Genomic DNA, 22,653 nt, shown 5'->3' with positions numbered 1-22,653 from the left:
GTGGGGAGAAGGAGAAGTGATGTATGTTGGATCGCGAGTGAGGTCTTTACCTCCAACTATTTCTACCGTTCAGGCTAAGAAGCTTATTCTTGGAAGAGGGCAAGCATTTTTGGCTTTTGTTATCTCCCTAGCGAAGGAAGAGAAGAAGAACCTATAAGACATCCATGTGGTATGAGACTATCCAAATGTCTTTTCAACAGACTACTCTGGATTGCCACCACAAAGAAAGGTTGAATTTGGAATAGAGTGTGTGCCAAGCACTAATCCTATATATAAGGCACCATATATTATGGCACCATCAGAGTTGAAGGATCTAAAAGAACAGCTCAAAATGCTTTTGGATAAAGGATTTATCCACCTTAGTACATCACCATGGGGAGTGCTAGTGTTGTTCGTGAAGAAGAAGGACGAATTGATGAGGATGTGCATCAACTACCGCAAGCTGAACAAGGTGGTGATCAAGAACAAGTATCCTCTGCCAAGGATTGACAACTTGTTAGATTAGCTGCAGGGAGCACGCGTGTTTTCTAAAATTGATTTGCGCTCAAGCTATCACCAAGTGAGGGTGAAGGAAGTGGAAATTCCTAAGACGGCCTTCAGGACTCGTTATGGACACTACGAGTTTTTAGTTATGTCTTTCGGACTAACTAATGCACCAGCTGTCTTCATGAACATGATGAACAGAGTCTTTCATGACTATCTGAACCAATTCACCATGGTCCTCATTGACAACATCCTGATCTACTCAAAGACGTCAGAGGAGCACAAGGAGCATCTGTGGAAGGCTTTAGAGATGCTTCGAAGGGAGTAGCTCTATGCTAAACTCGAGAAGTGCGAGTTTTGGTTGGACAGCGTGTCTTTTCTCAACCACTTAATTTTTGGAGAAGGTCTAGCAGTTGACCCGGAGAAGGTAAAGGCAATGGTGGAGTGGACTAGGCCAACCAGCGTATTAGAGATCCGAAGTTTCTTAGGACTTGTTGGTTACTACCAACGCTTCTTGAGGGTTTCTCAAAGCTATCGAGACCACTTACTTCATTGACTAAGAAGAACGCCCACTTTGTTTGGACGAATGAGTGTGAGGAGTTTTCAAGAGCTGAAGGAGCGCTTGATAACTGCTCGAGTATTGGCATTACCTACAGGATCTAGCAATTTCGTAGTGTATAGCGATGTCTCTAAGAAGGGATTAGGGTGCGTGCTTATGCAAAATGGCAATGCTATTGCCTACGCTTCACGCCAACTGAAGACTTATGAGTAGAAATATCATACGCATGACTTGGAGTTGGCAGCAGTCATGTTTGCTTTAAAGATCTGGAGGCACTACTTGTTTGGTGAGAAGTGCAAGATCTACACGGACCATAAGAACTTGAAGTACTTCTTTACTCAGAAGGAGCTTAACATGAGGTAGAGAAGGTGGTTGGAACTAATCAAGGACTATGACTATGAGATCAATTATCACCCTGGCAAGGCTAATGTTGCAGTAGACGCGTTGAGCAGGAAATCAACGGTGGAGCTTGCCGCTCTTGGAATTTCTCAACCCCAATTGATCAGGGAGTTCGCTGGGATGGGATTGGAAGTAATAGGCAAAGGTGCGCCAGCACACCTGGCAAACCTGGTGGTTTAGTCAGAGCTACTTGCAAGAATCAAATCTACTCAGTTGGAGGACCCTGAGTGTGCCAAGATCAAGCAGTTACTTGAAGAAGGGAAGGCGAAGGAATTTTGTCTTAAGGATGATGGGTTGCTCACCCATTTCAAGCAACGTGTGCTAGAAAGCGAACGATTAAGGAAGGAGATAATGAGTGAGGCTCATCGTTCCCCGTACACTGTACACCCTGGTAGTACTAAGATACACAAGGATGTGAAATGATCATATTGGTGGAACAATATGAAGCAGGATATCACAAGATTTGTGGAGCAATGCTCACCTGCCAATAGGTTAAAGCAGAGCATCAAAGGCCAGTAGGGACGCTCAAGCCCTTGTTTATACCTAAGTCGAAATGAGACAAGATCACTATAGATTTTATTTTGGGGTTACCCAAGACACCCACTGGAGAGAATTCCATTTGAGTAGTAGGCAATCATCTCACAAAGAGTGCTCACTTCATTCCCATGATGGTTAAGGATCCAATGGATAAATTGGCCAGACTATATGTTCAGAATATAGTCCAATTACATGGAGTACCATCGGCAATTGTATCTGATAGAGACTCTCACTTTACTTCAAGGTTTTGGCAAAGTCTGTAGAAGGAGATGGGAACAGAGCTGAAGTTTAGTACCGCTTTTCACCCCCAGACAGATAGTCAGTTAGAGCGGACTAACCAAATTCTAGAAGACATGCTACGAGCTTGCGTGTTGGATTTCAAAGGTAGTTGGGTCCAGTACTACCTTTGATTGAGTTTGCCTACAATAACAGTTATCAGGTGACTATTGGGATGCCCATAACCAGAGGCGACCGTTGAAATTCGACGTAGGGGATCATGTATTTCTCAAGATATCACCCATGAGGAGAGTGATGCGATTTGGGAAGAAGGCAAAGCTCAGCCCTCAATTTATTGGACCATTTGAGATCACCCACAGAATAGGGAGCTTGGCATACAAGATTGCCTTACCCCTTGATTTGATCGGAATGCATGATGTTTTTCATGTCTCGAAGCTGGGGAAGTACATCTCTAACCCCAATGTAATTGTGGTATACGAGCCGTTAAGAACCTAGGAGGGATTGACCTATGTAGAGGAGCCGGTAAAGATTGTGGACAAGAAGGTGCAAGTGTTATGTACCAAAATGGTTCCTATCGTTAAGGTACTGTGGTGTAACCATGGTGTCGACGAAGCATCATGGGAGGGGGAGCAAGACATGCGGAGTCATTATCCATATTTGTTTGAGTGATTGTGTATGACTCTTTTCTTCAAGATTATACTTGGATAGTATACCTATTTCCATTTTGGGTAATGGAATAGTTGATTAAGAAGAGTTTGTTTTTCTTTACAGGATCATCGCACTTATACCAATCGACCCAGACTACATGTGGAACTACTCTTTTTGTGAGCTGATGGATTTAGGGGTAGAGATTGACGACAACTGGTATAGCGTTGGTAACATTGAGTATGACCTGTTAGATGACTTGCGAAGTGATTTTCCATGGTTGTTCGAGGATGATGAAGTGTCAGTTAATGGATGGGAAAAGATAACCCAAGAACCTACTGAGCACGATGTTGACGATACTACGGATGAAAGGTAACATTCTATTCCTCTTTGAATGCTGTTCTTTTGGTATTTTATCTAGAAATTTCGAGGATAAAATTTTTATAAGGAGGGGAGAATGTAGTGACCCAAATAATTAACTAAGCTTAGGTAGCTTGGTTAGAGGGTTAATTTGGGTTTTGGGTCACTAGGAACAACTGGAATAGCACTTTGGGTATTTTGGACTTTCTGACCTGACAGTTACCGAACGTACGATTGGGGACCACTGGACGTATGCTACTTTTTGGAAAACCTCTGGATAATACATGGAGGTATGATACAGCCTTTGGACTGTTGGTTAAATAGTATCGGATGTATGCCCCAATAGTACCGGATGTCCGCTACTTTTTAGAAGAGTTGGTGAGCATCTCCAACTTTTCTCCTCTATAAATACTCACCCTACCCTCGCCCTTTCCTGTTCAAACATACCCCCAAGCTCCCAGAAACCTCCTGTGAGTATGTTCTTGTGAGATTGTGTGTTTTGTGGAGAAAGGGAAGTGTTTTCTTGAAGGTTGCTTCTAGGAGGTAACCCTTTGCACCTAACTTTTCTTTCTAAGTCATTATGCTCTTTTAATGCTTTCTAGAGTAGCTTAGATGTTGGTTTGAAACTTAAACATATTATACCTTTGATGTTGTTTAGAGTTGGGTTTAGCATTCCATTATGTTTTCTATTGCATGGGGACATTGTTTTTAGATAAGTAGTCTTAGGAGACCTTTTGGTAGCCTTAGAAATCGATGTGGGAGGATAGGAGGACGAAGGCACAAAATAAGGTTCTACCTGAAATGTTTTGGGTGAACGTAAGGCATCGAGCCCGGACGTACGGTCAGAAGCGTTACAGGGAACGCTATTTTGGTCGGCCGTCCGATAGCTCCTATTTTCATGCTCTAGGGTTGTTTTAGTCAGACCTAGGACTAATAGAAGGTTTTCCACAAATTTGGAGGACCCAAACTTGTTGAAGGAGTACTCGGAACATTTAATAGACCCAGGTGAGCTTTAACTCACATAATGCTCGTTGTTATTTTCCATGACTGCACATCTATTTTGTATACCAAAACATGCATATTTGCAACTCTCGCAATTTACACTTGTTGCACATGAACTCTAGCATTTTTGAGAAAAACGTTGTGCTAAATATGTTAACAATGTGAGACTTGTAAAAAGCATGCATGTAAAATACAGACAAGATAAATTATATCGTATGACATGGTACACCGGTAAGTCCGGTATAATGGCCATGAGCTTACTATATATGTTAAATTTATGGTCAAAGGTGTGTGTTATATGGGCCTTGGATCCAATAGTTGTTTCATGGCCGGCACAGCCTTAATGGGTGGTTACTACAGGACTGACATCATTAGTAGTGTGGGCCACTCGAGGTTTGACTTGGTCATGCCGCTAGTGTTATGTATGGTAGCGTACAATAACTAGGCACTGGCATTGTATTATAGGTCCCTTGGGACAGCGCTAACTCTGCTGAAAAAGGGATAATATCTTGGGTGGACCATACTATTGAACTATGACTGTTACCTTACATCATATGCATATATCATATATCTATATCATGTCTATGGAAAATTATCATGATGAAACTATTGCATACTTTATAAAAACCAGAGTTCATTACAAAAACTGGCATGGGCATTATATGCGTTAACATTCACGAAGTCTTTAGACTTACATCTTTATTTTATATTTTCCCCCTCCATTACGAATAATTGCGCGGTTTAGCTAGCTTAGAGGAAGATGCCTTCGAAGCAAACATGGGTGATTGTGCAGGATTTGATTCAAGTAATTTTTGAGGACTTGGATCCAGTTTGGTTACATTCTATGTGGACTAATGGAGGAATCACCTGAGCAAACATGATCGAGATTGTTATCTCTTTAGCTTTGCTTAAACTTAGGATTTGATATGTTGATTTTTTGTTAAGATAATTATATTATGGGTTGTAACCTTATTTGATGATGGTCTCATGACCCGTACATTTAATGATTATCTTTATATTATGAGGTATTTTATTTACTCTGGTATATGAATTGTGGTTGTATATGTAATGCTCTTTATTCCTATAGTTTAGTAAGTCTTCCGCTGAGGTCTCTCGTATATGAAAGGTTGAAATCCCTAAGTCTTGTCTCGTGAGGGATAGGGCTGGAAGACGAACCATGTGATTAATTACTAGTTATTGACTTGCCCATCGGGGTCGTTACACCAAACCCCTTGGGGGAGGCTGGAAGCCACCCCGAGGGGGGAAACCACCCCTTAATGGTTGAGGGTGGTGATAAGTGCCAAATATTCCATATTTGGACCCTTTTATTTACATTAGTTAATACATTAGTTGTGTCGTTATTTAATGTTTTATGTTAATTTTATGTGTTTAGTGTTTTGTGGGTTGTTAAAGAGAAAAATGTAAAGTTTGGAGGAAAGCACACTTTGAGAAGATCTAAATAATGTGGTTAAGTTTAATCCAATCAAGGAAATGATTAAAGTGAAATTTCTCTAATCGGAGTCAAAATCGGATTGGATTTAAATTCAGATTATGCACAAGTCTCAGTATTTTGACCATAACTTTTTGTTAAAGTATCGGATTGAGGTGATTCAAGTGACATTTGAAAGCTAACTCAAATACTACAGTTCATTCTGAAATAGGATTTTCCTAGTTTGGACGGTTAATATGACAAAATTGCCCACAATAAAAGGACACAAATCTGGATGAATCTTATTCAGATTTTAGACTTCTATTTTGACTAGGAGATAGACCTCCGAATTTTCTAGGTTTAATAGGACTTCTAGGATTTCCCTAAGCCTATAAATAGACCTCTTTGCATTCAAGATAATATATACAATTCCAGAGAGCAAAATTTTGCAGTTTTTCTATTTAGTTTAGTTTAGGTTTAGATTTTAGTTCTATATATGTGGAGTTAAATTCTCAACTAAGGTTGGGGATGTAGCCTCACCAATGAAAAACAACGTTACTTTTATGTAAGTTTTTATTATTTTGATTTTATTGAGCTTAATTTCAATTGTTTTACTTCTTTTCAATGTGTGGAATAATTCTTGGATATCTTGTTGTGATTCAAGGATACACTTGATGATTTAAGATAATTTCACATAATTGATTGCTTGGTTTTATTTGCTTAAAAATTGGATATCGCTTGTGATTTATTCTTCGGATACATCTGGTGTTTCAATTAAATTTGGATTCCTATTGTGATTTATGCAATAAATGGATACATGGGATGATTTTGATTAATCTTTTGAAATATAGTAAAACATACATAAGATTTAATTTGTGAGAACTTCGGATTAATATTAATGAATATGAAGTATATTATTATGATTCGGTGAGTGTGAATTCTCAAATCTTAGTACCTTTATCTTTTGTTTTACTTTATTTAGTTTATGTTTTCTTTTAATTTTAAAAACCCAAAATCAAAAACCTTTTGGAACTAGGTTAGGATAAAATTAGTTTAGATATAAGTTGTTATTTCAAAAATATAATTATCTGTGGGTTCGACCTCGCACTTCCAATCATTAAACTACAAACGATTCGTGCACTTGCGAGTTAAATAAATTTGCACAATAGGTGGCTTCCGGTCACCCCTTCAATTTTTTAATTTTTTAAATTACATTAATAAAAAAAATATTATGCTAATGTGGCAAAATAGTGCGTTTCAACCAATTTAATGGTAGTTAAAAAATTTTGATTGTAGGGATTTTCTTGGCATTTCGATTGACCCAGGGAGTAAATTTTCGAAGAAAAGAAAAGAAAAAAAAAAAAAAAAAAAAACACCTTAGGGAGAATTTAATTTTGGCGCGTTGACCCAAGGACTTCTAATATATATATATTGGGCTTTTGTTTTTACTTTAGGTTTATATTTGCTTTTGAGTTTTGATTTAGGGTATTTATATTTGTTTGTTTGTTTTAGAGCCCCTCATTAGTCGTTATAGTGTCTCTTCTCGATTTCTCCTTCTCTCTCTCTAACTTGTTGAATCTCTCTCTTAATCTCTTAGCTTCTGCGTTAAAGAGAATGAAAGAACAAATAAATAAGGATAAGAAAGAACGAATAAGATGGTGAAGATGTGTTAAGCAACAGGGAAAATGGAAAAGAAATGGAGAAGATGAAAACCATGGGCATGAAACGGGGGTAGAGAGAAAGGAAAAAGAAGAAGAAAATAGGAGGAAGTGGGGAGCAAAAATAAGCGAAAAATATAAAATTTTAAAAAAACCGGTTATCTGGTTCAGATAGTTGAGTACAAACTAGAACTGGCAGGTTATATGTTAAACCGGTTTTCGGTTTTCCAAAATCAATAACTGGGGTACCACGGTTCTGGTTCTTGGTTTTGGCCAATAATCAAAAACCAGGACCGAATTGACACTCCCTAAATGAGAGAGATCAAAAATACTTTTATTATTAATATAAATAAGGATTTGTTGATCCCCTAAAATGTGATAGCAAAATAAGCAAAATAAGGTTTTGTTGATCTGGGAACGAGGACCGAATTGACACCCTAAGATGAGAGAGATAAAAATACTTTTATTATTAATATAAATAATGATTTGTTGATCCGCTAAAATGTGATAGCAAAATAAGCAAAATAAGCAAAATAAGGATTTGTTGATCGGCTAAAATGTGATTGCTAATTAAAATAGCCAAAAATTAATTTGTCGAGGCAATGTGAATGCTCTATTCCGTTATCATCAACGTCATCCTCCGCAATCTGTGGGTAACTCTGATTCTGAGAGGCTTTGCCATTCTCTCTCTTTCTCTCTGTTAAACCATTCGCAATCTTCTGCTAGGAAGAAAAGTCCCAGTTTGTCTTGACAGTGCTGCGCTCTCCCTGAAATGCTTCTCCAAACTCAATCTCTAGCCACCCACTTTGCTCCATCCCTCACTTCCTCAAAACTCATAACCAAAACCCAATTCACTCCACCAAAGCCAAACCCGTTTCGCCAATCTCTGTTCCGCGCTCTAAAATGCTCGCTTTCAGTGGTATCAGAGCCGACCCATTTGGAATTCAGGAGTAATAAGCCGTTCCCAGCTGAGGTTTCCAGGACCATTATGGAACTGGCGTCTGTGGGAACCCTTTCTACTTTGACCGAAGAGAATTGGCCTTTGGGTATTGGCGTACGCTTCGCTGTCGACCAAGAAGGGACTCCAGTTTTGTGCTTGAATGCTTCTAATAGGCAGTTCCCTATTGACAAACGGTCCAGTCTCCATGTTCAGGTGCTTCTTTCATTGTATTTTCTCTCTCTGTGCATGGTATAGTTGATCGGGATGACAGTTTATACATATATATATATATATATAGTTTGAACTAATGATGTGTTATTATGAACCTCTTTCAAGCAGTTAGAGCAATGTGCACTGAGGACGACTCAGTGCACAATTCAAGGCAGCCTTGACAAACCAGAAGACAGGATGGTCTTGAAGGTGTATAATTTTGCCTCATTCTTTATAAGTTTTTTGAAATCGCCTTAATTTATTTCAAATTTCTAGGGGTATTTTTGTTTTATTGAAAAATTGATAGGATCGTTTTTGTCTTTTTGTAGCTTTGGGGAATATTAACAAATTTTTGGTAGTTTGGGGGCACATTATCTCAATTGAAAGTTTAATGATAACGTTGTCAATTAAGCAGTAGTTTGAGAGTGGTACGTGAACTTTTGCTAAAAAAATGGCAGTTTGAAAACGTAGACAAATTGCAAGCAAGGGGTGTGTCTTTAAAATTGTATGCCAAACTTCGATTTTAAATGCCAAACCGTGATTTTGCCAAATACTTAACTACATTTTTAAAAATCGTGTTTTGAAATTGCTATTTTTAAATCGCATGTGTTGAAACTGCTAACCCCAACGAATCCTAGTCACTATTATTGGTCTGGAGTGAAAGTGATGCTTGATTTTCTTTTTAAAGCATTTGTAATTGAGAAGATATTGCTGGAATGTTGATAGATTGGGACACAATAATAAGATTGTTGTAACATTAAAGCTTTTCCAAAGTAAACAAGTAATTATTTTGTCAAAAGCTGTGACACTTAATTTCTGCCTTGCATGAGTTCAAAATGATCAAATTTCCTGGGAGGATTTTGTAAAACCTTTCTGGTGGCTGGCTATCTTTGATTGAGTTCTCTACTTCTCTTCTTTGGGCGGTTTGGGGACTGAATGCAGTGTGAAGTACCTTATTTGTTCTTGAACATTTGTTACTCTGCTATCAGGTTCAAGTTTTCTTTGTTGCTTGAACTGTTGCTACTAGTTCAGCTGTGACATTATTGTTGTGGGGATTTTGGTTGATGCTTGGGTTTATAATTATTCTATTTTCTTCAAAATATAGATTGCACGGTCTTTTAATCCAACTTTGGCTATTTATCTGGATTCCATGTCAACCTCCATAACACAACCTCCTATGTTTGGAGATCTCCTATCCCCTTGTAGATGACCCTTTTATTATGTGTGATGCAGACTGAGACCAGATAATCTGTATCACATCCTCCTATGTTTTGAGACTATTTTGGGTTTGAAGATCAACCTTCAGAAGGCAGAATTAGTTGTGGCGGGTCAAGTATCGAATTAGAAAGAGTTGGCTGACATTTTGGACTGTAGTATTTCTTCCCTACCATTGAGGTATCTGCATTTCTCTTTGGATGCTCCTTTCTAGTCAAAAGCTATTTGGGATGGGGGAGAAAATGGAAAAAAGAATTGGCTAGTTAGAAGAAGATCTATTTGTCTCGAGGTGGCTGCCTTACTCTTATCAAGAGCATGCTTTCTAGCTTACTTGCGTATTTCTTGCCCCTTTCCCACTTACCGGTTGGTATATCTAGAATATTGGGGCATATTCAAAGGTATTTTCTTTGGGATGGTGTTGATGGAGAGCGTAAGCTCCATCTAGTGAAATGGAAGTCTGTTTGCTCCCTAGTTCCTAGAGGAGGGTTGGGTGTGAAAAACCTCTTACTTTTTAATAAAGCTATACTGGGTAAATGGCTTCGGAGATTTGCTCAAGAACACGATCTCTTATGGAGAAGTATGAGATGCAAACAGCAAAGAACCACAAAAATACTAGCTGCAAAACCCATTGACGATACTGATTTATGCCAAAAATCACAAGGAACAGCTCCAAATAGAATCAAAACATCCAAGGAATTGCATAAAGGAACAGAAACTGGTCTGTACTGGGAGAAATAACCAGAAATCTGACCTGAACCGGTTGAAATATGCCTAGAACTGACATAATGCTCATGAATCAAACCAAAAATAACCTGAACTGGTTCATGTATGAACCAGTTGAAAACTCAAACCAGCTTGAAACAAGAGAACTGGCAAGAAAGGTCAAACCGAAGCAGGTCATGGATATTCTATCCTTGGATTACAAACAACTTGAATTAGGTTATGGATATTCTTATCCGAGATAAGGAGCAGTAAGCACCCGCAACCAAACAAAATTCTTCTACTTTGGAGCTTGCTGGAAATTCTTCAGTGCCACTCAGACAGAGCCGGCAACCACAACGATGATGACAAAGGAAAAGCCAAACGTTGCGTAAATCCACACACAATCCATTGCAACTGTCACTGAAACTACGAAACTGCCACTACCCGCAACTCTGGCGACCAAAGACGCTACCAACCATCACAGATATTACCGAGTACACCAATCGACCATCTTGATTCATTCATTTAAAATGGGGAAACACCTAAAACCTAGTAGCCCTGATCACAGTTCTATTGGCTACACCAAATTCATCAACAACTGAACCAACTATGGTGATGATGGCGACATCACACCACTGATGATGATGGTCTCGATGCCATCGACATCCTAACACGGGCATTAAGCCTAGAGCCTTAGTTTCCTTCGATCAGTAGCAATTAGATTGGGTGAAAGAAAAGAAAGAAAAGAAGGGATGTAGGAAGAACAAACAATATCTAGGAAAAGATTAAACCCTAAGCTCTGATGCTATGATGAAAGATAAGAAAGGAAGAATTCTATTATTTCTCTATGCATCTACAATTGTTTATATGGAGAAGCAACACACTAATATGGAATTAAAATAAATGAGAACATGCTGCATATCTTCAACAAATCTTACATGGAAAGTATTTGACGAGGATAAAATAAAATTAGCCACATATCCCAAAAGTTTCCTTCTTCAATAGTATTGTCACTTTGGTAAACCAAATGGGTTTTTTGTGGTGATCAAAGTATAGCATGTCCTTGATAAATGTTAGGAGCTTGACTGTACTTTCAAGGGTTAGTGCTTCAGCAATTTATCCAATGCATTTGGCCTGATGGGTGATTTGAGGCTAATAAATGAAATGATCGTTTGGTGTGCTCATAGTTTTAGTAGGCCACACCAAGCCCCAACTCATTCTTTGTTTGGGCTGATTTTCGTTAAGAAAATGTGCCTTATAGTTTTGATATGGGCTTGAACAATAAGTGGTCCATATGGTGAAGGAAGATTTACTTGAATTGATTGTGAGGTATTGGGTTGTGTTTGTTGTGCTGGATGCATGTGAGTTAGGTTTTTACAAACAATCATCATGTTAGCTGGTGATAATTATGGAAGGGCGATGGCAATTAGAGGATCATCTGTTGTTGCAATTTTTTTTTTGGTGGTTAGAGAGTTTGGTCTCTCATTTTTCTCTCATTCAGTGTATTGGGTGCTTCTTAAATCGATTCTGGATTTGTTGGGTTGTTGGCATCCAAAGCTCAGGTAACGAAAGAATATTGGCTTGGAAAGATGCTCTACCATGTTTGACGTGGACTTTATGGCTGGTTAAGGTCAACTGAGTTTGAAGGGCTTGACTGGTCTTTACATGACGTTTATCTACTTTCTGTTGAATGCTGGTTATCTTTTAATGTAAGTACATTGTGAACTAGTTTTCGTTGATTACTAGGGTTAGTGAAATAATCTCCATAAGAAGCTAGTTATTAATTTAAGGTGGAGAGGGAAGATTTGATTGAAATGATTGAGTCTTGCCTTTTCCGTCTTAGTGCCTTGCTAACATTGTTCTCTCTCTCTCTCTCTCTTCAAAACTTATGTTTATTCTGATTTCATTCATCATTTTCCCAAAATTCAAGCCTTCGCAACCAGGGGTCTTTTGTTTAAGCCACCCTGAAATATATGCTCGTTGCCCTCTTCTTCCTTTTAGGTTCATTTCTTTGATCATGTTCCTTATTTTTAAACCATTGTAACCAGGGTTGGCTTGTGTAACCATTCCTGCGTCACATGGTCATGGCATCGAATCTGAGGCTAAGGTGTTTGCATACCACTGTAGGATGATGGTTTGGCAGGAAGCTGTCAACATCACTGGATTTTACTGTTCTGTTGTCATGTGATAGTGCCAATCGGCTGCACTTGGCCTATTTTCAGCATATAATTCAATCTCTTATTGATTCATGTAAAACTCATAAAAGCAATTGAATACATGGTCTTGTATTTTTATCTTTATCTATATGTACCGCTTCAGTCAAACTTTTTACTTGGAGATTCACTATCTATTTTTTTAGCGGCTGCATTCCTTATGGAAAAAGAGGTTTGGAGAAGAAGTCGATGAAGACCTTATATATGTTGTTGCTGTGGAACGGGTACTTCAGATAGAAAACTTCGAGGAGGTAAATTGGTTTTGTATGTTCTCATGTTATGACTATTAGTATACTTTACACGTCGTTTCTCTGTAGCTTTTGCTATTATTCTAAGATAGGTAACTATTTGCAACATACTGAATGTGTATACAAAAGTAAATTTGATGTCTGAAATTGATTCCAGGATTGTGTATGGGTCACTTCATCAGATTATAAAAATGCACAGCCTGACCCTCTTCGCGACTTTGCAGAAAAGCTAGTGAATGACATAAACACAAATAACATGGAAGATGTTAATCGCTTTTGCAACATCTATGTTGATTTGGACTTCCAGGTTTGCACCTAACACATTATTTGTGACCTTTACTATATTACCTTAAGTTTGTCAGAAAGTCAAATTTGAATGTTACATAACTTGCTAGATAGAAAAAATAGTGCTTAGTTTCAATAGGAAATCCTTGGTTCACGTTTGTCGACCAAAAGGAGTAAAAGATTTAAACTATGCATAGCCAGGGCACATGCTGTTTTGATGAATGAATTCCTATTGGAACCAAATGGGTTATTCCAACTCTTTGATTCCTGAATAATGATTTGAGTAGAACTCTCCTAACAAGCATAAGTTATTTTGCATTTCTGCAGATTACATTTTGCAAGTGATATGTTAGTCATTTTCATTCATGTGCATTTCTTTTGATAAACTAGGTGATGCTTGATGGTTTAGAGCTTTGATGTATCAGGGCGAGTGACATCATATACTTTTAAGATCTGGCTTAGAGCATGTCTGACCAAATTGAATCTGATGTAAATGACTAACATATCACTATAATCCGATGTAAGTGATAGGAAATACGCCAAAACATGTTTACTTGTATAAGAAAGAAAAGGTACAGGTTTCCCTATTCTAGAAGAAGTGTGAGGTGTCCCTTTCTAAGATGATGTAATTGATCCTATAAATAGTAATGGATTATAAAGGCCAAGTGAAATTCATTGAGCCTCTCTTTTGTAAGTATATGCTAACTTGGTATCATACCTATAGGAATTAACGAAAGAACCTTGTAGAATCCAAGCCCTTCTCTTTTCTTCTTTCCTTTCTCCTTTTCCTCTGCTTGTACAGAACCTGGTGGAATAATCCACATTGGTGGGAGGCAGATGACATTGTCATCACCATGATTATATTTTGTTGGATGACGTTGTCATCGCCATCATTCCTATCGATGGGCACTAAGATAGTAGTTTTACCCTAAAAACCAAATGATTCAGGCCACTTGTCTATCAGTTGTGGTGGTCGTCATGTTTGTAGGGTTGGAGTCAGTGGCGGAGATGCACAGGGGCGAGCAGGGGCGCCTGCCCCTGCAAAAATCTTGAAAAACGATTCTTAGTAATAGTTTTTTAAGCTTTCTTATGACCTTGCCCCTACAATTCCTCCTCCTTTCTTCTTCTTCTTCTTCTTCTTCTCACGAGCAGCTTCTTCTTCTGTTGCAGCCTTGCCCCTACTTTCCCTCCTATTTTCTTGCCCCTACTCTTCCTCCTCCTTTCTTCTTCTTCTGGAATTTTCTTTCCCCTCTCTGAACTCTCTCTCTCTCTATCTGGAATTTTAGAGACCCACTATCCTTCTTCCTTTTTCAGCCTACCAGGTGGACAATTAATTTTTGACATTTCAGCCACTTCAATTGGTTCAAGTACTGCCCACTCTAAAAAAAAATTCTTGTGCCCAATGCACTTATACGCCCACTTTATATTATAGCTCTAAAACTTTTTTAAGAGACCAACTAATTGAATAATATAGTTTGACAAAAACTAGTGTTATATCAATTAATTTTATCATAACATGAAAAATATTGGAAAATGTGTCCTAAACGAGAAGTAAAATAACTCAAAAATAATTACATGCCATTGATAAATAATTAAATATTGAAATCAATTAATTGGGCATGTAATATATATATATATATTTTGGGAAAAATATAAAAAAGCCCCCCAAACTACCAGCCGTTTTCGATTTAGCCCCCTGATGTTCCAAAAGTCATAAAGTAGCCCCACAAACTACCAATCAGTTACAATTTGGCCACTCCGTTAGTCAACACCGTCAAATTGGATGGAAAATGCAAAACGACGTCGTTTTGAAAGGTTAAGTTACTAAAATGCCATTTTGAGAAGAAAAAAAAATCAATTTAGAAAAGCCCCAAAACGACGTCATTTTTGAGAAAATAAAAAATAAATTAAAAAAACGGTGGTTCAATGGAGATAGAAGTGCTGACGGCCCTGAGGCGAGAACTGTAGATGGTTGGCGACCCTGAGTTGGGGTTGCGAGGCTAGGCTGACATTGATTCAGATCTGCATAAACTTTGATTCCTAGCAATCTGTGTCGAAAACCAGACACACCCAATTGAAACAAAGGTTTTCAAACCAGTTTTATGAACCTTTGACCTCAGCATTACACGATTCTAATCCCAGCAAAAAACACACGCAGGGAGAAAGAGAACAGTACAATTCCAAGTCTCACAAGAAAGAGAAAGGAACTTCAACTTTTTTTTTCTTTTTCTTCGTACAGTCAATGGCGTCTCAAACAAGAAAAAATTGAACCCATTAATCTTACACTTGAAGAAAACCATACAAAGATCGACAGCCCGGCGAAAAGAACCGGTTGCGACCCAAAAACCTACAACCTGTTAAAGCTATAGAATAGATCTCTTCAGCAAAAATGGAGTCAACTAGCTCTATAGATTTTCTCTGCCCAAAAAAACAAAATATTCAAAGGAAAATGAAACCTGCGATTTTTCCCAAAAATGTGCCGGGAAAATCGATGTGAAAATCAAAATCCAAAGAAACAAATTTGAAAGTGCGAAAATCTCTCTCTCTCTCCTTCATCTTGTTCTGGAAAACTCGAGGAAGCAAAGAGGAAGCTGGTTCGGGTTGCGAGGTGAGGCCGGTGCTCGTGGGGTGCCGGTTCGCCGGAGAGGCTAGGCGAGGCCGGAGCTCGCGGGGCACAGTTTTTTAATTAATTTTTTATTTTTTTTTCTCAAAACCACGTCGTTTTGTGGGCATTTTTTTAATTGATTTTTTTTTTTCAAAAGGGCATTTTAGTAACTTAACATTCCAAAACGACGTCGTTTTGCATTTTCCATCCAATTTGACAGTGTTGACTAACGGAGTGGCCAAATTGCAATTGATTGGTAGTTTAGGGGGCTACTTTATGACTTTTGGAATATCATGGGGCTAAATCGAAAATGGCTGGTAGTTTGGGGGGCTTTTTTATATTTTTCCCATATATTTTAAAGTGTTTGAAATAAAGAAATAATTTATGTTGAGTTTTGGTAAACCGAAGTAAAATATAATATTATTTTATATTAATTAATTATTAGTCTTGCATCCCGCCCATATAATAAGAAAATCCTAGCTCCGCCATTGGGTGGGATAGTATAAGGCTAGTCGCATTTTAGTTTGGGTCTGGTCCAACCCAAACCGAGAATGGGTCAGGCGAAACTTTCTACAGTACAACCAAACTCTATATTGGGCAACTCGGTTTGTCAGCCTGACCCACTTTGATTTACTGGTTTCGATTGTTCCAGTCAGATTCGATTCATTTATCTGCCGGTTCAATACGGTTCAAGCTATTTTGCAATCTCTTTGGGTAAGTTTTTGTCAATTTCTTTCGGTTTTGAAATAGTTTGAGTTTTCAGTTAACAAAAGTCTATTTCAGCCGATCCTTGTTTGTTTTATAAACTTTCTTGGTCGTTCTGCTTTGGTTTGGGGCTGTTTTTTGTGAGTTTTGGCCTATTTCTACTTTGTCTTTGGTTCTTTGGCAGGCCGTTGTAGTTTTTTGGCATTGTTTTGCATTGCCAACACATTATGGCCGCTAAATTAGATTTAATCACTTCTGCTTCTATGGGTACTGCTCCTATGACATACGTGAAACTAAATGGAAAAAACTATGTTTATTGGTCGCAATCTGTGGAGGTATTCCTGAGAGGGAAGGTTTGTATTCTCATTTGCAATCAGGGAAACCTTCGTCTAGCTCCACGAGCCTTTGGGACCAGGAAGACAATCAAATTATATTTCTTATATTGAACAATATTGAGCCTCACATTGGATCCTCATATCTCGATCTTCTTACTACCGAAGATATTTGGGATCATCTGTAGCATATGTACTTTGGTACTGGGAATATCACTCGGATTTATGAGGTGTGTAAACAATACTTTAGGCTTTGAGCAATGTGTTCAAACTATGGACGAGTACTACAATTAGGTTGTGGCCATCTATAAGGGGATAGACATGACCGGAAGGAAAAGCAATGTCAAGATGTGGATGTAATTTGGTTTCTTCTCGGCTTGAAACTTGAGTATGGGTCTGTTTGTGTGCAAATTTTGGGTGGTTTCGACCTCCCATCACTTCTTGAGGTTTTTTCTCGGATTCAATGTGCTACTATCTCTATTATGGCTCTTAGTTGAGTTCTGAACGTAATGGTGATTGGGCTGCTTTTACTGCTACTTGTGCTAGTTCTTGTTGTTCTCGTGGGGGATGTGGCGGTCGAGGTGATCGTGGTTTTCGTGGTGGACATGATTTTCAAGGAAGTGGTCGCATTGGAGGTCGTGAGCCTTGCAAATCCACTCATTTTTGTGGCCGTAGTAATCGTTATGTGGATTTTTATTTGGATTTACATGGCACACCATTTGGGTTTGCCAATCAGGTTGTTTCTCAAGAGGATTCTTCAGCCACATCTGGACCACCTGTTAGTTCAAGCCCAAATTTAGAGAATGATCTGATCTCCATTCCGAAAGACGAGTATGTTAAGTTCTTAGCCCATAAGTAGGCTTCTTCCTCTTCCACTACTACTCTTGCTCAGTTAGATATTGCATCTCACGATCATTTATCCTCCACTAGCGACCTGTGGGTTATTGATTTTGGCGCAAATGAACATATGACTAGTTTGTCTACTTCCTTCTCTGATTACCATCTTGTTGATACACCTAAAAGTGTCACCCTAGCTAATGGTTCCCTCTCCAAAGTGGCCGGCATGGACACTACCCATCTAAGTCTTGGCATTGAGTTGTTGTCTGTTCTACATGTTCTTGGTTTTCCTTTTAATTTGTTATCCATTAGTAAAATTACAAATACCCTTAATTGTTGAGTTAATTTTTACCCTTCTTTGTGCATTTTTCAAGATTTCAAGACGAGGATGATGATTGGTGTGAGGCATGAGGGTGGTGGATTATATTATTTGGATCTCGCACCTACACCTCCCTCTTGCACTTTGCAGTCGTTAGTGTTAGCTCTTTAGTGGCATTGTCGTCTTGGTCATCTTTCTCTTCCTACATTGAAGCATCAAGTCTTGAGTCTTCGCCATGAGTTGTTTGTGCCTTGTGAAGCTTGTCTGCTTAGGAAGCATTATCGTGTCTCATTTCTATCAAGAGTTGTGCATATCGTTCCACCCCTTTGTCGCCTTCCTCTACCGCTGATGTTGCTTTTTGGTGCTTTGTTGTATTATTGTTTTCTGTTATTTCGTACTTACTACGTTGTTTTGTTGGCTTTTTAGGTTTTAGTTTTCCTGTGCCTTGGTGGTTTGATCTTGTTGTGGAGACTTATTTTATTGGATGTTGCAGCCCCCTAGTGGGGCTTCGGGTAAGGATGAGTGACCTTTCGGGGTTTGTGCCCCTTTCCGTTTTGCTCTCTGTGGTGTGGTTTTTCTTCGGTAGCTCTAATCCAGCCTCTTTTACTGTTTGTTTCGCTGTTGAGCTCCTTGTGAGAGTTCGAGAAGGGTTGAGGGACATTTTGAGGTTCGTGCGCCTTCTAGAATCTTTTGTGCCGTAGCGGAAGACTAAGGTAACTAATCAAAGAGCAACGTCTTTGATTTTGTAAGGAGAAGCGTCTTCAACTTATACCCAAAAAGATAAAAACAAGTCTGCAGGTTAAAAGAAAGATAAAACTCCGCAGAGCATTTGAGAGAGAATTCTCTGATTTGATAATAATTCAATGAGTTGAGTTTTACATAATAAGTAAGCCTATTTATAGAAGATAAATACTTGTAGAAAAAGTAAACCTACTTCTAGTAGAGAAAGCAAATCTAATCCTAGTAGAGAAAGTAAATCTAATCTTAGTAGGAAAGTAAACATAATCCTAGTGACAATAGTAAATCTAACCCTATAAGGAAACGAAATAAAGTCCTAATAAAATAAAATAAAATCCTAATATAAAATTGACAATCACCGAGAATCGTGGCAATCTTTCCTTTTGTACTTTCATTGTTTGAGAACGGATAAAATTATGATCAAGTAGTGCTGCTCCAATATTATTTTTGATATTTTCTTTATTTTCGTTTTTACTGAAAATAAAGGTAAATATCGTCCTACATCAGACACCCTCCACTTGAAAAAAACTCGTCCTCGAGTTTTCGTTGGGACATGGCACACGCAACTCCTCCGCAGAAATATATTTGGAGAAATCTACATAGATTTCACCAAGACACGTTTTCTCCTTTTCGTCCTTTTCCAAAAAAATTCCCCCAATGATTTCTTCATGGACGTCATGTTCAACTTCACCGTTATCTTCCAAAGGATCACCAATTTTTGTGGTGATCATGATGAGTTGCACTTTTGGTGGAAGAGGTTGCATCTGTGGTGGAGGAGGTTTGCACTTATGGTGGAGGAGGTTGCAACTGTGGTGGAGGAAGTTGCACTTGTGGTGGAGGAGGTGGTAGTTGTTCCTCCATTGACGTAGTCGTTGGAATCAATGATGGTGGCTGCACATATGTTTTCTCCGACGGCAACTCCACTTCTTCAACAAAGTTAACATCTTCCACAACTTCTTGACCATAATTAAAATTCTCTTCATAGGCGAAGGGCCTATTTTGAGAGTTATGAAGATGATTATGGACATGACAAAAGTGGCTTACGTCATCCTCACGGAATCGGTCAACATAAGGATGCCGAACGGGTTTCCTTCGAATCCCATAGTCATCCTGGTGGTAGGAATCGGGCATTGAGTAACTGCTTTATCTTGGGCCAAGATCTCACAGATCTTTTTCCTTCCCTGGATCGAGAGAGCTTTAACCATTCCCACCAAGCAGATACTCCACCTTTGAGCTTATAAGCCACCAACTTCACCTTCTTTTCTTCCAGAATACACATGTACTCAAAGAATCTTTCTACCTCCATTATCCAATCAAGGCAATCTTCAATATGAAGATAAACATCAAATGAAGGGAGATCGATATTCATCCGGTACTCTCAGGTGTCTCTGTGATTCTAATGGGCACGCATCTGCCTATGTTCAAACGGCTCGCACAACTGACGCACCTCCTGTTGCATCATCTGCGCTGTCTGCTGGAGCTCTTGGAATTCGGCTCTCAAAGGAGCCTTTGATCGCTTGATGTATCGCTGGTAGTCAGATCTTGAAACAACATCTCTCTCACAAACGGCATTGTTATAGAATTTGTTGTTGTAGTATAAGTTGGCCATTGAATCCGGATAATGCCAGTTTGGATACCCCATGAATTTGGCTCTCGAAAGAGTCCCTCCCCTACAAGCGGTGTTGTTGGAGAAGTTTGTCACTGTTGCGCTAATTGGACATGATCAGGATAAAGCCAGCTCTGATACCAACTGACGCAGCGGAAGACTAAGGTAACTAATCAAAGAGCAGCATCTTTGATTCTGTAAGGAGAAGCGTCTTCATCTTCTACCCAAAAAGATAAAAACAAGCTTGCAGGTTAAAAGAAAGATAAAACTCCGCAGAATATTTGAGAGAGAATTCTTTGATTTGATAATAATACAATAAGTTGAGTTTTACATAATAAGCAAGCCTATTTATAGAAGATAAATACTTATAGAGAAAGTAAACCTACTTCTAGTAGAGAAAATAAATCTAATCCTAGTAAAGAAAGTAAATCTAATCCTAGTAGAAAAGTAAACATAATCCTAGTAACAATAATAAACCTAACACTATAAGGAAATGAAATAAAGTCCTAATAAAATAAAATAAAATCTTAATATAAAATTGACAATCAGCGAGAATCGTGGCAATCTTTTCTTTTGTACTTCCATTGTTTGAGAACGGATAAAATTCTGATCAAGTGACGCTGCTCTAATATTATTTTTGATATTTTCTTTATTTTCGTTTTTACTGAAAATAAAGGTAAATATCGTCCTACATCATTTTGCTTTGCTTTTGTTAGCAGTCCTTTGTGGTTGCTCCGGTTCTCTTAATGGGCAATGTCATTTATTTGTTCCACACCTGCTTGTCCTTGGTTTTTTGTTTACCATATTGTTTTCTGGTTGTCTAGGGGCTTTTGTTTGGGTTGCCTGCCCATTATGTGTTTTTCATCTGTTGTAACTTCTCCTCTCTTCCATATTGAATAGAAAAAAAGAAAAAGAAAATCTTATGATGAAATTTTTTTATTTAGAAACTAAGGCTTCAAACTATTAGATTTTCCTATTTTAAGAGAGAGAGAAAGAGAATAAATACGGCCTCCTTATACATGTCTAGCTATTGAACTCCACTGCTTATTATAATATTTTGATAGTATATGCATATGTGCCTGTTGAACTCCATGTCTTTTTACCTGGGATTTTTGTAATTCATGTGCCTATGAAAGTGGTATATTTGATTTGGCAGGTGTCAGAGGCAAAGGTGATATGGGTTGATCGGTTAGGGTTCGACATGCGTCTCTTCTCTCCTCAGAAAGGTGTATTTGAGGTCCGGGTTCCTTTTCCAAGAGAAGTGACGGATGAGAAGGGTGCCAAGTCAACATTTAATTGCATGTCCCAACTGGCTTGGGAGGTGGAGAAAAATTTTAATGTCGATTTTCCCAAGGTGAAACAATTGAAGAAAATTTCATAGCTCTCTGAGAAAAAAGGTGCATCTTGGTTGAGCTTCTTATTATTTTCCTTGGATTTTTGAGCCTCTTCCAATTATGTTAGGGCTTCACCATCATCAGCATGTATCCTTGGTTTTTTTCTCTTTTTTGGTTTGTTTGTTTGTTTGTTTTGATTTTCTGGATTTTATGTGATAGTCACTGATTCCAATTCTCTTCTTCCATTGCCAATTTCACATTTTAAAATTGGTGAAAGACCAACCCATCTTTAGGTATCAGTTCCTCTACCAAACCCTTTTGTGAATACTAATTTGGATACACTTCAATACACAAAAAGAGTAATTTTAGGAATATACTTTCTTGCCCCTGGCCCTATGGATCACTTTAGCAAGTAGTGGAGGCTAGGGTTGGAAAACCCTAGGCATCCACTAGTCCTACTTTTACTAGGATTAGTTTCTCTACTGCTACTTGTTCCACATGGGTTAGATCTCCAACCTCTCCTAGCAACTAGCATGTAAGCCTATAAATAGAGAATAACCGGAGGCTCAAAAGATATAATCTCTACAGATCTTTAGTATTTACTAATAATTAATATTCTTGTGTTAACTCTCAAGAATATGTTAAAATATTGAAGAGCAATGAAGGAGCCCACACTCTCCCTTGGTTATTTTTAGTCATTTGTGAGAAGATCTAAAGGTCTCATAATCCCTAAGGTATCAAGCAGCCCCTATGAAACAATAGGACATTTTAAAAAATGTTAGCAATAATATATCGATAGAAATATTTAAATAGTCACTTAATTGCATTAGAAATTACCCTTTGTCTATCAGACATGAATGACCACATGTGTTGTCTTGGATACCCAATATCCTCCAACAAATTACTTAGAAACTATGTCCATGTTTCTCTAGTTATAGCCTTGTATACAACATACGCTATTAGGAATGTCATTGTTTTGCATCCCGAGCAATTGTAGCATGCATCTGCCCATTATGGCGGCCTTTCAAAATACATGCATCCACACAAACATGGGT

At 38.3% G+C, this 22,653-nt stretch overlaps 1 protein-coding gene across 1 annotated transcript; it reads left to right on the top strand.

Moving 5' to 3' along the window:
• The first annotated feature begins 7,876 nt into the window (after positions 1-7,876).
• On the top strand, positions 7,877-21,649 carry PGR7 (proton gradient regulation 7). The gene is made up of 5 exons (XM_059591341.2): positions 7,877-8,462; positions 8,589-8,669; positions 12,736-12,840; positions 12,995-13,144; positions 21,421-21,649. The coding sequence occupies exons 1-5, from the start codon at positions 8,082-8,084 to the stop codon at positions 21,643-21,645; spliced, it is 942 nt and encodes a 313-aa protein (XP_059447324.2). The 5' UTR covers positions 7,877-8,081; the 3' UTR covers positions 21,646-21,649.
• The last annotated feature ends 1,004 nt before the right edge of the window (positions 21,650-22,653 follow it).

Source organism: Corylus avellana, chromosome 4 (assembly GCF_965113065.1).
Source record: "Corylus avellana chromosome 4, dhCorAvel1.hap1.2, whole genome shotgun sequence".
Taxonomy (NCBI): Eukaryota; Viridiplantae; Streptophyta; class Magnoliopsida; order Fagales; family Betulaceae; genus Corylus; species Corylus avellana.
Note: the sequence above shows the minus strand (reverse complement) of the source record. Positions and strands in the feature narration are given on the sequence as shown.

Bases quoted from the DNA above. Each gene is read 5' to 3' on its own strand.
- PGR7 (XM_059591341.2), top strand. From the start codon at position 8,082: ATGCTTCTCCAAACTCAATCTCTAGCCACCCACTTTGCTCCATCCCTC. The intron at 8,463-8,588 runs GTGCTTCTTTCA...TCTTTCAAGCAG, and splicing joins GGTCCAGTCTCCATGTTCAG to TTAGAGCAATGTGCACTGAG. The intron at 8,670-12,735 runs GTGTATAATTTT...CTATTTTTTTAG, and splicing joins AAGACAGGATGGTCTTGAAG to CGGCTGCATTCCTTATGGAA.